Consider the following 16,835-nt stretch of genomic DNA (forward strand, 5'->3'; position numbering starts at 1 on the left):
ATACAGGGAGGGGAACAAGAGCCCCAGTAGGAAGGTGAGGCTGGTGAGCACTCAAAGAGCAGGGACAAAGGGCAGGACACACAGAGGGTTCCCACCTTTGCTGTTCCCATCAGGTCCACGGAGCACCGTGCATTCATCAATGACCCCAAATGGTTCAAAGAGCCGGAGCACGTCATCCTCAGACTGCTGCTTATTTAACATGCCCACAAAGAGCTTCCTGTCCCCTAGGGGCAAACACAGAAACATCAACCTTCTATGAGGCTTGCAGTCCAGAGCAGGAGGAGAGGAACACTTAAGCACAAAACAGCCTAGTGTTAAAAACATGCCTGGCATGGAAATGATTTGTTGTTGGCTGAAATTCTTCCAGGGGTGAGAATGCAGGGTCTGCCCAAGATCCTCATACCTTCAAGGGTTTCTGTGGCTTCCCCTGCCCTACCCTCCCCAATGGAAAACAAAGGAATTATAATTTCCTTTCATTCATTAGCCTTTTCTTTCGAATCATCCAAAAGAAATGATAGTAAGAAAAAATGTCTGAACAATTCCATTTCTGTTGATCAGCATGTGAAGTCCAACAGGTACCTTAGGAAACACAGCAGACCAACTCAGGCAGGGTGATATATTCCAGGACCTTTGACTCCTGCTTCCTTTTCCTTCTCTCGAAGACCACCATCTCCTTAGCTGCCATGTTACCAAGCATCTAGATTTCCATTTGCCCCTCCCCTCTCCAGTCTAACCAGCTATCTCCTAAGGCCTGGGATAAACCCTGGCATCCTGCGTCCTGATCTGCCTCACTGTGGGATCACCCAAATACCAGACAGCTGGGTGAAGGCCAATCATCAGCTCCCCCCTCTCCAGTGGCATTGTGTGCCCGTGTCACACTGGCAGGGAGCTGGAAGAGTGGCCAACACATCCAGGACTTTGAGCTCAGAGTCCTTCTGGGTTCCGACTCAGAAGAGAGAAGTGAGGATTATGGTTTTGTTGGGATGGGTAAGTGTGGAGGCAAGGAAGGTGCAGAGTGCCTTCTCCCACTCTCTCCCCCCCTCAGCACCCACAGGAGCCCATGCCATGCCTGATGCTGGCCAGTCAAGCACAAACACAGCAGTGTTTGGGGCAGCATCCTCCCCAGACTGATGGGAACAGCAGTGAAACAGCACAACACTGAAATCCCAGCCTAAACACCAGCCCAGTTTCTGGTTTTGCCAGGAAACAGTTGTGCCAGCTCCAGAGCTCACCCTCCCCCACTGCCCCAGATCTGCGTGGGGAGACATGACCCACGGGAGGGAACGTGTCGGGATGTGGCTCCGGAGCAGCAGTGCCAGAGGATTCCTTATTGTTAGCGACAGGATCAGAGGGGCTGGCTCCAAACAAACCAATGCAATGTGACGCACGTCAGGGGCAATAGCAAGGGAGCTGCTCTCTGTTTGAGAGTGCAGTGACCTGAAAAACAACAGGTCTTGGAGCTACAGCAGCAGAGCAGCTCCGGGGGGGGGGTGCTGTGTACGGATGGCAGGCAAGGATGGCACATGACACATTCACACTGTCACCAAGGCTCGCCCCAGCCCCATCCCTGCTCCCCTTGGCCCAGGAGATGGTTCCCCACCTTCCCTACTGCTCAGCCAGGTACAGAAACGCTCAGCAGCACACACAGGCAGGACCTACACGTGCCATGTGTCCCTCACAGAAAAGCAGATGCACACACGCAGCACTAATGGATGAGCACAAAGGCCCACGCACGCCCAGGAACACACTTGTACATCCCCAGCCCCCGGGGATGCCTTCCAGAATGAAATTCCTTAGTGAGCAAGAGGAATGTGCAGACAGACGCACTCAGCCAGCATGCAGACACCACAGGGAGTCACCTCACCCTGCCCCAGGGCCCCAGCACAGGCTCAGCCAGGCACAGCTCTCCTGTAGCCCCAGGCAGACATGTGCCACTTGTGTCCACCACACACATAAAGTGTTAGAAGTGCTACAGCCCCGGCTCTTAACTCAGTCCCAAACAGATACTCCTGATTTATGTAACTAGAAGTGGCTGAAATATATGGCTTTGTGTATTTTTTTAAAGGCCGAATTCCCCAGCTTCCCTGTTTTCACGATTCCCTGGGTAACTAAGCCCATGAGAATTTCATCTCCTTCTGTTTTCCTTGTGATTCTTTCTACATTTCTCCCTGCCCCTGCATGGCAATGGCTGCCTTTGGAGACATTATTTCAGCTGATCGAGTCCATTCAAATCGGTGATGCCCAATAATCCCCAGCCAAGGCACAGGAGCTGATAAAGCAGGTGCTGTACAGCTGCCTGCTGAGCAGGGAGACAGCACCTGCCCCCACACGGGCCAGCTCAGAAGTGCTGGTGGTCAAACCAACCAAAAAATAGCACACAGAGAAGGTGAAAAATCTGACTGGAAGAGGGGGGGTGAAAGAAAAGGGACTGGACAGGAACAGATTTACTGGGCAGTGAAGAGGAGCATGAAAACTAAAGGAGCAGCAGCTCTGTGCTCTGACTGACATCACCTGGTGCCAGATGTGAGCCCAGTTTGGCCATGGCAGGGGACAATGGAGCTCAGTAGGGTTCCTCCTTCCTCTACCCTGAATCTCCACTGCAGCTGTGACCAGGCCTTATTTCAGACAGGTGCACCATGCTGCAGCCTTTGGGTGGCAAACACAAGGAGCTCCTTAAAAAAATCACCAACAAAGGGGAGAAATACACTGGGAAACACTTGCACTGACTCTAGGTGCTGTGAAATAATCCTCTGTTGTTTGAACTAGCAAGCAAATAACCGTGGGCTGAGATTTGACAGCCAGAAATGCATCTGATGGTCTTGCCTTTCTCTTCAGGGACCCCTGGCTGGCTGGGGCAGGGGGTATTGAGACATCTGGAAAAGTCAGTTGTCCTACAGCTTGCAATCAAATCAACATCAAATTAGAAGTTACTCATTATTTTCTTCTTCAGAGAGCCCTCACATTTCCTGGGTAATTCCTGTGGTTTCTTCCTCACACCATTTCTGTTGAATCAAAAGCATTTTTCTTTACCCTGCCTTTTGGGAAAAGTCCATTGAAACAGTGAACACTCCATCCTTGCAGTTTTACAGATCTTCTGTTGCCTGACAGGGCTCACTAACACAACCTTTTGGAAGTCCTGCCTTCATGTGGGAATTTCAGCTTTCCTTTTTGGAATTCGGAAGAAAAAATAAAAGCCAGTGTTCCTGACTGTGCAGCACAGGTTAAAACTGTGACACCTTAGAGACTCAAGCTATAAAGGCAAATATAAATACACACACCTATGGGTTTGGAATCTTTTCTGAATGCCCAGAACAGCAATAGTAAAAGGGAATGGAATCACTGACAACATAAGATTTTTTCACAGTGAATCCTGCTACATGCAGCCTAGTTCTGAAGACTGCACGAAGGAAAAGGATCCAGCCTGTTCCCTTTGGATGCCTCTGCGGCAGCTGGGGACCTCTGAAAGGGCTCTTCTGCTGCTGACCTCTCCCTGTCTGTATCTTGGAGCCCAACCCAAGATCCGGGATCCTCTCGTCAGCTTCCAAACAGGGCTGTTCTCCCACAATATCCAGGCTGACTCATCCCTCCCCAGCTGGGCTGGAACTGCTGCAAACCCTTTCACCTAATCTACTATCAAACCCTTTCACCTGATCTGTGATCCTAAAGCCATCGATCCCAGACCCTCTGGCATTCTCAGGGCTGATACTAAACCTGCTGGCATTCTCAGGTCATCAGCTCCATCATTCTTCAGCTCCCCAGCAGGGATTCCTGCAGCACTGGAAGATCTCTCCCCTCCTCGGCACAGCATACCCTCCCCTCCTGCTGCTTTCCCCTTCACTTTCTCTACAGCTCCTGCTTTTCACCCTCTGATTGGCAATTTCCCGTGCTGTCCAGCAAGCAGGGAAATTCACTCTGATCTCTGACTGTCGAGTTCCCATGGAAACATGCTCTGGGCATCGTCAGCCATGCAGGCAGCAGGAGTGGGGGCCAGCACAGAGCACGTTGTTGATGAAGGTACCACGGGAACAAGCCAGGGGTTGAGGCCAAATGCTATGGCCAAGAGAGAGCACACAAGCACTGAACACAGCTCCTACAAAGCCAGTGAATTCAGGTCATCTGGCCAACAGCAGGCAGCAGCCGGGATCAGGGAGAGAGGGAAGCCTGCTCCTGGCTGTGGATGGGATGCAGCAAATCTCCTTGGGAAGCTTCCTCGTTCCTGGGCAGTGCTAAACGGCTTGGGTTACCTGTCATGTCCCATCACTGCAGCCCAGTGCTCCAGACAAGCACATCAACTCCTCTGCCCCCTCTGCTCCACCTCCTCCTGGCACTCCCAGGCTCCCAGCAGAGAGCAGGGAAAAGCTGACAATGCATGCCCCAGAATCACAAGTCCCACTCTGAACTAATGCAGGCAGCAACTTTTTCGTGGTGAATTTCCTTCTGCAGGGTGCAGGAACACTGAGCATCCAGATATCCCCACACAGCCCCTGCAGGGATTGGCCAAAACTGCCCCTTTGGCAGAAAAATTAGCATCTCTCAGACCAAGAGACAAATTCTGGTGCTCTAACTTCACGTACTTAATTCAGGGTGCTTCACTTGGGAAATGTCAGTCCCTGGTGAGTATAAAAGAGGTTCCCTTCAAGGATAATGCAGAACAGTGCCTCACTGATGCATGCAACTATTCCCTTGATAAATTCCTAATCCATACAGTTCTGCCCTGCCCCAAATCTTTCTTTTACCTCCTGCCAGGGGGGGCTATTGCTACAGGGATATTGCTCTTCCCATATCTGCAAAGCTGTTCAGCCACTTCTCTGACAAGTGGAGCATCATGGCAGAAACGTTTCAGAAGAGCAACCTGACTCAGACAAACACAGGGTGCTGTCTTGATGCTGCTCCTGCCTCAGGAAAAAAATCCAGTGTTTGTCATGGATCCTGTGGGAGCCACTTGTTTTTGAGCTCTGCAATGAGCCTGAAGGGAGGTGCACAGGCTGCAGGAGACAGGTGTTCAGACTCCAAAGATTACTGTTCATATCCATGGGACGCAGAGTTGATGTTCTGACATTTGCAACCATTAGGGAATGTTGCACTTTTCATAAGCTTAGAGATTTCAGAGTCCAGTGCCTTGGCCAAAAGCTGTTTCTAAATCAGCACCCTGGTTTTTAACAGGTCAAAACCTGGTTTTGACCTGTTTCAGCTCAATTTTACAGAGGCATCAGAGATGTCACATCCCAACACCTAACACCAGGTGGGTGTGTATAGAATAGTCCCCAGTAGTGCCCCACCAACAAAAGAGAGATGCAGAGATGGCCTCAACCCTGATTAGACACCAGAGACTCCAAAGCTGCACTCATCAGACACACAAACCTTTTTTTTTTTTTAATCAGTGTGGTAGGGGAAGGATTGACCACCTTAAGGTTGAATCCAGAGACAATGTGAGGTACCAGTGAGAAGCCAGCCCCCTCTACACCCCCTGCAGGCACATCTAAAGGACCTCTCATCCATTCATAACATCATTTTCAACAGTGAGAGTGAAACACCCTGAAGATTTTGGTCTCTTTTTATTGTCCATAGCATAAATAAGGACCTTAAACCCTACCCTAAACCAAGGGACTGAAGTAAAATGCCCAGAGTTCAGTAAAAGTCACTAAACAACCAAAAGTTACACATTCTGACTTAAACCGACTTTTTTTTTTAAAAGGAGGATCACACAACCATAAATACACTCATATAAAATATTATAAAATACATCTTATGTTCTTGATAGTGCAATAACTCTCAGTCACTACAAACTGTTTGGAAATTTAAAACAAAAGCCTTCCAAATCTAAATAAAGCATGCAGGACATGCTGTCCCCCAGCACAAACAAGAGCACACGAGCCCTGCCCTGGCCTCTAGTAAACTGCTTGCAGGGGCAGCACCAACAGCACAGGGTCTGGAGAGGCAGATGTAGGAATGGAGAGAAAAGGAAAAGAAATAGATCAGTAAGGCAAGGAGAAGAAGCAAAATGAGTTAATGGATTTGGAAAGGGCTGAAGTTGCAAACCTTCTCCACCTGGAGGAGGCATTTGAGCTGCTGAGAACTCCCCATTAAATTACCAGATTCTCTTGTTCCCAACCTTCCAGCTCTGAACTTCTCAGTATACGCTGCTCTGACCAAGCTGGTCCCCTGCAGGCTGACAGCACCTCCATCTCAGGATCCTTTCCCTTCAGACATTATTTCCCCATCATGTGATCTTTTCTGCAATAGCATTTTGGCCTTGACAATGTGCTGGGGGCTGCTGCAGGACTGAGAGTGGCGGGGCTGAGACAGCTCAGCAGTGATGGGGGAGGCAGTGGAGGGAGCTGCAGACAGGAGAATCAGCTGCAGAGCAATGAGCTGAACACGTTAAAAAGCCAGTGCTGCTGCAGGGATCTGGCTCTTATTGGGCTGATCAGGTGCAGGAATGAAGGAACCTCTTTCTAAAGGCTTCAGGAGCCCCAGTGCCATACAGGTCTGCTTCAGTAATGTCCTGGGACAGGTACTGCCAGGCTGATGGCACCCTCAAATAGCTGGGAAAGAGGATGGAGGGGACAGCCACATCACCACCCTTAGGAGCTGGTGTGCTGTCAGCTGCCTGCTGTGTCCAGCTATGACCCTACACTGCCCTCCTGCCCCCCAGATCCCTGCCACACACAGACTCCTCCTCACACAGAGGAAGGCAGGGTCAGGACCCTGTGTCTCATTTCCTGGTCCCCCTCACAAGTACAGGGCCACCAAAGGAGAAACAAGGAGAGATGACAACTACCTCCACGGCTCTCGCTGTCCGCAGGCTTCACCTGGATCGGGCGCGCCATCTGCAAGGGAAGAGAAATGCAGAGGTTATTGCTTGGCCCACTGCCCAGCACACGCTGCTAAAGGCACTGTCAACAGGGCACCAGGAGAGTGGCAGAAGGGAAACCAAGACATTGTGATGGCAACCAGTACCCTTTGAAGAAGGGACCATTCTTTCCAAAAGAAGCCTGGTGCTTTTCCCTGCTCAGCTGCTCACCCCAGAGAACAGCTCTCCTGGAAATGCCCACCATGCAAAAACCTCTGCCTCCTCAGGTGCTGCAAGTGGCACAGAAAGGACTCTGAGGAAGCAGCTCATCGCCATGTGACTGGAGCCTGAACAGTGGTCAGGGTGGCCTGAGGTGAGACCGTGCCTGGAAGCTCTTCCTGTGTGTGCCCTGACTCAGTGCAGGCATGGACACGTCACCTAATTGAGCCACTTACTGTCCTTGCAGCAGGGAAGAGACACTGCCTCTGAACTTGGCTAGAAGCTGCACAGCAAGCAGGCATGTCGTGTTTCCCCTTCCCCAGCCCTCATGCAGACAGCTCTGTGCACTAGAGTAGCTCTTGAGAAGGGCAGTGCTGCTCTCCAGCAACATCTCTCATCTCTGGCCCTCAGGGGCAGTGCTGAGGTTGAAAGTGGCAAAATTCCTCTCGCTCGGGCGTGGAGAAGAGCTTTTTCCTTCTCTTGCAGCCATTAGTGTCATCAGCAATAATCCAACCACAAATAAGCCTGAAGGGTAGCTTAGCTCACATGATATGGGGACTCTCCAGGTAAGACAGAAGTAGCTGCATTAAGGAACCCACAGCTTTAACTGTCTGATTTGAAAAGCAGGGCAAAACTCATCTGCTGGCAGGTCTGTGTGTCCTGTGCTGCCCAGAGAGGCAGCTGACAAGCTGTAGCCTCCTTTCCCAGCTAGCAGGATCCAACTGCACCAGAATAACCTCCGAGGAATGGTGCACAGGGCAGATTTCCACATTCACAGTACATCTCACTCCATGTCTCTCAGCATCATTCACAGAGGCTGACAGTGACCTGAATCAGTGACATTCATAATAAAAAACAATCAGAATATCGCAGGGAAGGCCTGCACACAAGCTGCAGGTCCAGGCATAGTCTGCCCCTTCTCTCAGGAAACCCCTGAGGAAAAACAGCAACAAAACAGAAAACTAAATCAAGCCATAAAAGTCACCAACTGAAATGTGTTTAGAAGCCAGCATGCAATATGTGGAGGGCTGTCAGTCTCCAAGTGGTGGCTGAGCCAGACTGGCCAGAAACCAGAGGCAGAGCCCACATTCCCAACAGCTGGAGGAAATCCGTGAGGTAGCTTTGCAGTTTGCAGGACAGAGATTCCAACCAGGAGGTGACAGGCTGGCATGGCATGGCACACAGCCTGGCAGCTGGGGGCTGTGAGCTGGCTTCCCCTGACTGATGGACCTCAGGCAGGATGAGCAGAGGCTGGGAGCAGGCCCACACAATTCCTGCCTCAAGGACTGATCATGGGGCTGCTGATAATGGCCCCAGAGACGGGCTGGCAGCTCCCCAAAGGAAGGCCAAGCTGCTGCCGTGCTGCACCTTGACAGACAACAACCTCCATCCCCCAAGACCTGCTGAATCATTTAGGGAAGGAGAGGCTGCAGGTCCTTTTCCCACTCTTGATCAGCCGCATGGATTTGCAGAGCTCCTGACATCCTGCTGTTGCTGCCATGTGGCCCCAGCACTGGAGCTCGCCAGCCTCTGGGCTGCTGCTCCCCCAGAGAGCTGCCAAGGGCCTGGCACCTCTTTCCTGAGCTGAGTGGGATGTGGAGCAGGGGTTCAGGAGTCTGCGGTCAGAGATTGTTCCACAAAGTCTCCAGTTTCCTTGCTGAGAGGCTTCTGTCACTGCTCACAGTCCCTGGCAGCCTGCCTGTGTGAGCTGAGGCTGGCAGAGCTGTGGGAGCAGGGCTGAGTGGGAGAGGGCAGGCAGCCCAGATGTGTGCTCAGAAGAGAGGGCTCCGTGCAGAGCCAGGAGAGGCAGCTGGCCACGTCACATCCCACTGCTCCCCCAGCACCGAGGAATAGTTTTGTTTCTAGCCAGGATGCAAAACCAGGGCTGAACTAAATGAACTGATGGGGAGGGAGACGGAAGGACAGACTCGGATCTCAGCTTCTGTGAGGAAGCCAAAGCCCCAAAGCCATTTGGGTGTAGGAGAGGCGGAAGGGATGCTGTGGAAATGCAGTGCACACACAGCCAGCACCACCCTCCCAGGGATGCAGGGGCTGAGGGCGAGGAGTTGGAAAGGATGGGGGAAGAGGAGGGGGAGGTTAAGTACCTGAGGCCATCTCCCTGTCCCCTCCCCCAACAAGGCTGTCACTCCAGCTCCCAGCACCTAGGATAAAGGAGGTGTTGTCATGGAAACAGTTATTCACCACATGGAACCTGACATTTGCAGTTGCCATGGAAACCAGCTCTTGGGGGCATTCCCTCTGCTTTGCACAAAAGAGACATTTTGATATGATCTCTGGGGAAGGGGCCCCCTCTACCAATCTGTCCATCTCTATCCTTCCCCCCATCCCAGGGACCTGACCCCAGGGGTGGTGACCCCATGGAACCTGCCACCGTGGGCGAGTGCATCCCACAGGGCCACTGACCAAGTGAAGTGATGTGCCCACAACTGGGCCACAGCACAACGCCCTGGCAGGAGAGGTGGCAGTGCCAGTACAGTGATGTGGGTCAGCACCGGTGCAAATCTGGATGCAGCTCCTGGCTGGGGCTACAAGAGAGAGCAAGGCTGCCCTGCACCTCTCAGCTGTGACCACAGCTCCTCTCTTCCCACCCGAAACAGCACCTGGGGTGGGCACAGGAAGACTTTCCCTCTGCCCATATCAGACCAAGCCCTCAGTAAAAGGCTGCCCATTTCCAGAGGCCTTGCCAGCTCCAGTGACTTTGAGAGACACCCACCAACCTGAGGTCAGGTCCCTGGGCTGGTGGTCATCTGCTCTGGAAGATATAGGCAAACAGAAGAAAACAAGATACAATTTGTCCAGATGCTGAGGCTTGGAGAAGAGCAGCAGGATTGTCTGCCTGCTTCTTCCTGAAATGGGAGGTCTCCCAGCTGAGGCAGAGGCAGCCATGGCCCTCCTTGCATAGAAGCAGACACCCAGAGGCTTCCATGAAGAAGGACACCGCCACTTTAATCCTTCCAAGTCTCGTGTTGCCACCAAAGATAAACAAATTATCAAAGGCCTCTCATGCAGAGGGAGCCCACAACAGCTTTAACTCAACTCCATGTGTCTCAAGGCCTTGAGAACTGTCCCTGGGGGGGTCCTGAACTTTGTATACAGGTCTCAGACAAAGAGCTCTGTCCCCTACAGGAACACACAGTAAGGATGGTCAAGCTTTAACTCTCCCATTTGAGGGAGAAAAAGAGGAACAGGACAGCAGGGAGGACCTGCTTCTGGCTTACACAGCAAACTCTGGAAGTACAAATTCTCCTGGCCTCCAGTCATCACCTGAGGCTGCGCAGTAATCAGAGAGCACACAGGGATAAGAAAACTCTATTTGTATATACTCAGCTGGACCCAGAATCCAGCAGTTAGGATGTGCTTGCCTTAAATTTCCAGAGTGGAGAAAATGCACATGCACAGACATGGTTGCCTTTTACCACACAGGAGCACATAGGTGAGCACACGTGTAGGATGGAGAACTCGAGCAAATGATTCATGAGCCTGCACCTGCCTCACAAGCTGAGCTTCATCTTCCCTGTTAAATTATTCAGCTGAGCATTATTAGTCTTCGTTTCTTAAGAATATCACATTAACATTTAGCACATGCTGTCAGGACACCGTGGGCCAAATGTCCCCTGCCCCAGTCCCTCACCCTCACACTTCAGGGTCCCCCTTACCTGCTGCTGCTGACACTCTAAGGACTGTCAGCTCCATGACCCACTGCACTCAAGAAATCCTCTGGAGCAGCAGTGGGCACCAGATGGGCAGCAAAGCTCCTACTGCCCTGCTCCAGCTTCTCTCTCACATTTCCCTCCTGGCTGGATACACAGCTTCCCAAACACAGCTGTCCCTACCCTGCTCAGAGCTCTCACAGACAGCGTCTCCCTGCCTGCATCACTCTCCCTCTCACAAGCCTGCACCCTTTGTTGGCTTTCTGGGGGGTTATTGGTGGGGGGGGCAGCCAGATGGGGACAAGGCCATCCCGACCTCGGGAGCGTTACACAAAGCACAGCAGCCACATGTCCTGTGCAGCCCTCTGGGAGCTGTGAGGAGACACCCACAGGGAGAATCACTGCAGCCCAGAGGAGCCCAGGGATTTCCAGGGAAGAGGCAAGGCTGAGAGGCCTTGCTGACAAGTGTCTGGATTGCATCCCACCCCATCCCCAGGATCTGGGCAGCACAGAGAAGCAGGGAACCCCACTCTGTTTGGGCTTCCCCCCTGCTTTTGAGGAAATGCTCCCCACCTTTGCAGCACTCTTGGGATTAATGATCTAAGGAAAATTCCTGGCACTCCTAAAGTCAGAGGAAGCTTTGCTATTGGTTTCACCAAGGCCAAAATGCACCACTTCTCTCACCACACCCCAAAAAAAGCCTTCTGGAGGTGAACTGGCTCCCCATGTTTAATCAGTTTAGTCAGTCAGCTCAGCAACCTGGTAGCCCTGTTCTTCAAGGAGAAGAAGTGACTCCCAGATCCCACTTATTCAGCTTTCAAACTGCAAAAGCTGGATAGAAGGAAAAAGCCCCCTGGGACAGGAGGGCAAGCCTCTCTATTAATTACAAGTAAGTGATGTAAAATAGCCCCTTAGGTGCAATGCAGGGGAACCTCACAGTGTTAAGAGGGTCAGAAGCACAATGTACGAAACACACAATGCAGGCTGGCTCCTCTGGGATGTCAGGAACCAAAAGGCATCCAAGGCCATTGGCAGAATTAGGTCCTGGGCTTTTCAGCTTTACAAATTGTGGGCTTGTCCTCCTCTGGCCAGTTAAAAATGCCCTGCCTGAATGATCATAATCACTTCTACCTGGGCAGAGCACATAAATCTAAATGCTAATTTGTTCATTTGGATTCCGTTTCTGATCAGGAATGCAAGCACAGATGGACTGGTGCCAGTCTCAGTGCTCGAGCATCCTACCTGCATCTTCCCTCTGACATCTCAGTGTGCCTTAGTCCTGTCCAGGAGAACCATCCTTCCCCGAGAAAGGGGAGGTGTCTCACACAGAAACATGAGCAACATTAGTACCAAGTTCTGCCACAGCTCCAAAGGCTGCTTATGAATTCACCTCATTCAATCCCACTGTGGAGGAGACAACGATAATTATGAGCAGTGTGTTCCAGGTGGAGGAATTGAGGCATGTGGCGATGAAGATCATGCAGAAAGTCTATGGCAGAAGCAGGATATGAATCCCAGAGTACAAAGCACATAGCTCCCTGCCTGAATGGCTCAGCTATGACTTTTTGCATGAGTAAGGAAGATTGCTGAAGGACTGATGAAACTGAAAACCCAAAAACTCCTCTAGAAAGCTCATCAAGACCACAAGAGATCGTTCTGGCCTCCAGAAAGCCGTGGGCCTGAGAAGCCAGGCACAGCTGGGTACTCAGACCCACAGTCCTGTGTCACCTGCAGGATCTTGCTTCAGCAGAGACAGACTTGCCCAAGATTTGTCACATTTGCCACTCCCACCAAGGTAGAAAGTGCTTAGCAGGCCTAGGGAATGCTTAAGGCCTGCAAAAATCAGGAGTAAGATGCTGTGAGATGGGTCACCAAGCTACTCTGAGCAAGAAAGCTGCGTGGGGAAAAGCTGGGAGCAGTGCCACACTCAGCTGGCTTCGATCTTTCCACTGGAAAAGACACCCAGCACCCCATGGCTCTCCCTGTGCCCACTGGTGCACCACTGGTCCAGTGAGCACGTTCAGGTGATTCTCTGTGCACAAGCTGCAGCCTCCAAGGACCCCAGGGAACCAGGGAAGGGCAGAGCCTGGGGCAGCAGGTGTCTGAGCTGACGGACACAGCAGCTCTGCAGAGCCTGCACAAGCTTCTCCTGGCTGTGCTGGAAGGTTCACAGGCTGCCATCGGGCTGCTGCAGCCGTGCCCTTCTCCTGCCCCACGGCAGAGTAATGACAGTGGCCAGGAAAAGACATCTCTGCTGATGTAACAGAGGGGACCAGGCACAGGGACCCTCTGCCTGCACACAGAGCGGCTGTGCCAGTTCCCTTGGCAACCACTAACACCGACAATCCAAGCGGAGCAAAACCTCCGGCAATAATGACGCACCCACGGGAAAATCCACCCAAAACGGGCCCAAGCCCCAGCACCACCAAATGAGGCAGTTCTGGGCTGTTTTGAGATAAGCTGTTTCCCTTCAGGGGTGCTGGAAGACTAGAAAAGAGGCCCCAGGTGGCTGTAGGATGCCCCTGGAGACAGTCAAATCTCATTTGGAGAAAGCCCTCAGTGATCTGGTGTAGTCGGCCCTGCTTTGAGTGGGGTTTGAGCAGAGACCCCAGAGGTCTCTTCCACCATAAATTATCCTATGATTCCATCTAATGTTCATGAACACTTTTGTGCAGGCACACACCCCAAATGACCCCACGGAGGTGGGAATGTGGAGCCTTGCTCAGGAGGGTGGTGCCTTTGCAAAGACAAAGGTCTGTGTGGGCTGGTGTGCAGGTACAGGTGTGTTCACAAGCACAGGTAAGGGAGATCACCAGGGAAGACCCAGCTCTGGGAGGCAAAAGCCAAAGCTCTGTGCTGCAAGGAGATGCCAGGGCCTGGCTGTGCAAAGGGCAGCAGCTTCTCTTGAGAAAGGAAGACCCCTTGTGCACAGGACAGAGCCTGCACGAGTCCACTCAGTCAGCATGTGGGAACAGGTGCTGATCTTTAGTTTCACTGTTCTTCCAATTCCATAGGGAACAGGAGGCAATGGCTGCATTGGCAGCTTGCTCTTCAGTGTTGGCACTTCACTGGGCAGCTGCCCTGCCTTACAGAGAGTTCTCAGCCCCTCAAGCCAAACCCTCAACAGCACAAGCATTTGCAATTCCCTCTGCACTGAACAGGCACTTCTGCTGCTTCTTGCCCAGGGGCTGCTTTAGCCCAGCACCTTCATGTCCTGGTGCTGCCATTTCCATGAGATAGCCTTGGCATGCTCTCTGTATTGCTAACTGATGTTGCATGGCTCTCAGGAACTTGCTGGTACTGTCTATCAAACCTGCAAGATGGACATGGGAAAAACTTCTCCAGCCTGCCCTGTTCAAGGGATGCAGCTGCAAAGATTAACAAGTGGGGCCCAGCTTCAAACCTCAGCCAAACATTTAGACCACATGAAACTTTGAGAAATACTGATCCAGGCTGGCTTCACACCAGCATTGCACAAACAAGAGGGGAGGGAAGAACGAGATGCTTTGCCCTCTCCAGCAAAGTCCCTCCAGACACCTGTGCTCCCTCCTACCACCACGGGCTGAGGATCCTGACAGATGGCCCAGGTGAGCCCTTGCTCCTGGCAGCACAGGACACAGCCTACCCACAGGGATGCCCTCTGCTCGAGCTCTGCTGGGTCTCTACACTAATCCTGGTGCCCAACCACCTGAATTAGTGCTGCAGCATCTCAACCCCTGGTGCATTCCCAGAGTTTCTCTCTGCTCTCATGCTGCTGCTCTCTGTAATTTTCCATTCCTGTGTCCCTGCATCCATGAGTTCTCCCTATGATGTAGCCACATTTCAGTACCCTCATCACTGCTCTTAAACTGCCCGTATCCCCAGCTTGGATCAATACCAATTTCTGCCACTTACTTGCCTACCTTTCAGCAGGCCTTTCTTTGTTCTGCATAGAAATAAAACTGTAACTGTACTTTGCCAAAAGAATTACTTTTTTAAACCTCCCCCCCTCCACTTCCTCCCTCTATTCTTCTTCCTCTTCTTCTTCAGGAGCAATTTTATGTAATTTGCAACTGTCTGGCTGCAAATGAAAAGAGACATAAAGCGTTTCTGCGAAATATTGAAAAGCTGGATGCTTTTCCCTCAAATTTCACTTAGCAAGAGGCTTTAACTTGCTGTGTGATCACTGTGTGTCATTAATAACCTCTCCAATTCCTTTCAGAACTCAGCAAAGTGAAGGCACAATCACGAATCAAAGGCATGGGTTATTGAGATACAATATCATTTCACTGAGGCAGGGAGGAGTGTGCCAGGGAGTGGGGAGAAGGTGAAACACTGCACTGCTGGGCTGGCTGGCAGCTGAAGAGGACACTGGATTTAGGAAAAAGGCCTGATTTCAACAATTCACCAGCTCTGAGGGCAGCACAGGTGTTTTAGATAATACAATATACAGCTGTACGGGTGAGACTGGTGGAGTCACCATCAGACGTGTGGATGTGGCACTTAGGGACATGGTTTAGTGCACTTAGCAGTGCTGGGTTAATGGTTGGATTCAATGACCTCAGAGATCTTTCCCAGCCTGCTGACTCTATGACAGTCTTTACACCCTGAGCACAGTGGCCCATAAAAAAGAATATAAAAGCCAGAATTCTGTCTACCTCAGAAAAAGATGCTGAGCCTTACTGTCAAAAATAAGCTTTTTAGAGTTTAAATTCCATTCAGTTACCATACATCCAACAGCACTCAATTCAGAAACAAAAGAGAATTTTGATCTCACACAAAGAGAACTTGCCCCAAATGCCACAAGAATAAATTCAGACCACAGTGATTCCTACTGACTTACATGGAAAACCCAAAATATAAATATAACTATATATATAAAAGCTTAGGAAAGCTACACTGCACTCATGGCCCTGCAGGTGGGCTGACATTGCTGGCATCAGATCTGGAGGACCTCAGCAACACCTCTGTGGGCCCAGACCTACCCAGTGACAACCTGGAGAAGAACTCAGAATTCCTGCTCCAGCTGCCTGATCACAACCTAAGGACCTCTCAGAAACCATATCAAAGCACTTCCACAAACCTGTCCTTACCAAATCCTTACCAAGAAAGTAATTTGTCTCTATTCAGGTTCATGAACTGTTGAGTTCAACCACAATTCTCTGCATTGACACCAACAAAGGAAGGTACCTTGGTTCTTGTGGCATCTACTATTGCTTCGTGGTACAAGATCCTTTCTCTGCCAGTTTGATCCCTTGCTGTCTCTAAACCTGCTGATGCTTGGTCATGCATTCAGGTGACAGTTTGTGTCACCCTACACTTCATAACCCTTCAGCTTTCTTTCTTCTACTGCTATGTGCAACACAGAGAGAGCATATGGGTAAAATGCACAAGAAATCAGTTGTTTACCAGACTGTGGCCCATTGACCAAAACCTGGGAGGTGTGGTCAGTACACTCTGTGCTCTGCCCTATGCTGGGGCCCTGACTAAATTCCTGGGGATAGGCTTTACCCCAGAGTTCATCAGAAGATGATCCAGATGTGAATGTACAGAGATGAAATTTTATGGCCTTGTTCCCAAAACAGGGAAGCAATTGCCTGGCATTCCTGTCTGTGATTCATTTCCAAAGTGTTCCCTGTGATCAGCTGGGCCAGAAGGGCTGGTGATGCTACACAGACACCAGCACACCACAGCTGAAAGCTACCCCAGCTCACCCAGCCCACGTCCATGCCAAGTAACCGTCTCTAAATGACCAAAGAGAGAGAAAATTGTGCCTCCTTGGTCACTGAGGGACTGAACAAAAGAGAAACTAAATGTGATGAAATGGTATATTGGCAGCCTGAAAATAGACAGCTCCAAATGCAGCACAGCTCATCTTCATCCTAATCCTGAAACATAATTACACCACACTGCTCATTAACTGTCTCCAGACAAGTATGTTCAAAAGTACTCACCTACCACAGACTTCTTACTGTTCCCAGGCAGTGTCTTACACCTCCCTTAACATAAAAAGCCTTTAGATCACCACATCATAGATAAATTGCTGCTTTAAACACTGCTCCATGCAGCTCTCTGAGACCCCTGAGAGCACAGGCAGTAGAGAATACAGTGAAACATGCAGCAAATTCCTGGTGTAGAACTGTAGCAAAACTGAGATTGCCTTGAATCCACCA

At 50.9% G+C, this 16,835-nt stretch overlaps 1 protein-coding gene across 3 annotated transcripts in view; it reads right to left on the reverse strand.

The window, feature by feature from the left end:
* CELF5 (CUGBP Elav-like family member 5) overlaps window positions 1-16,835 on the reverse strand; it is a 35,771-nt gene that overhangs the window by 10,674 nt on the left and 8,262 nt on the right. For all 3 annotated transcript variants that reach the window (XM_068997363.1, XM_068997362.1, XM_068997365.1), the window contains exons 3-4: window positions 6,779-6,830; window positions 96-224 (exon numbers count right to left, since the gene is read on the reverse strand). In XM_068997363.1, the coding sequence (XP_068853464.1) occupies window positions 96-224; window positions 6,779-6,830 (181 nt within the window). The remainder of the gene's footprint in view (window positions 1-95; window positions 225-6,778; window positions 6,831-16,835) is intronic.

The sequence above is a fragment of the Aphelocoma coerulescens genome, chromosome 28 (genome assembly GCF_041296385.1).
Source record: "Aphelocoma coerulescens isolate FSJ_1873_10779 chromosome 28, UR_Acoe_1.0, whole genome shotgun sequence".
NCBI classification, from domain to species: domain Eukaryota; kingdom Metazoa; phylum Chordata; class Aves; order Passeriformes; family Corvidae; genus Aphelocoma; species Aphelocoma coerulescens.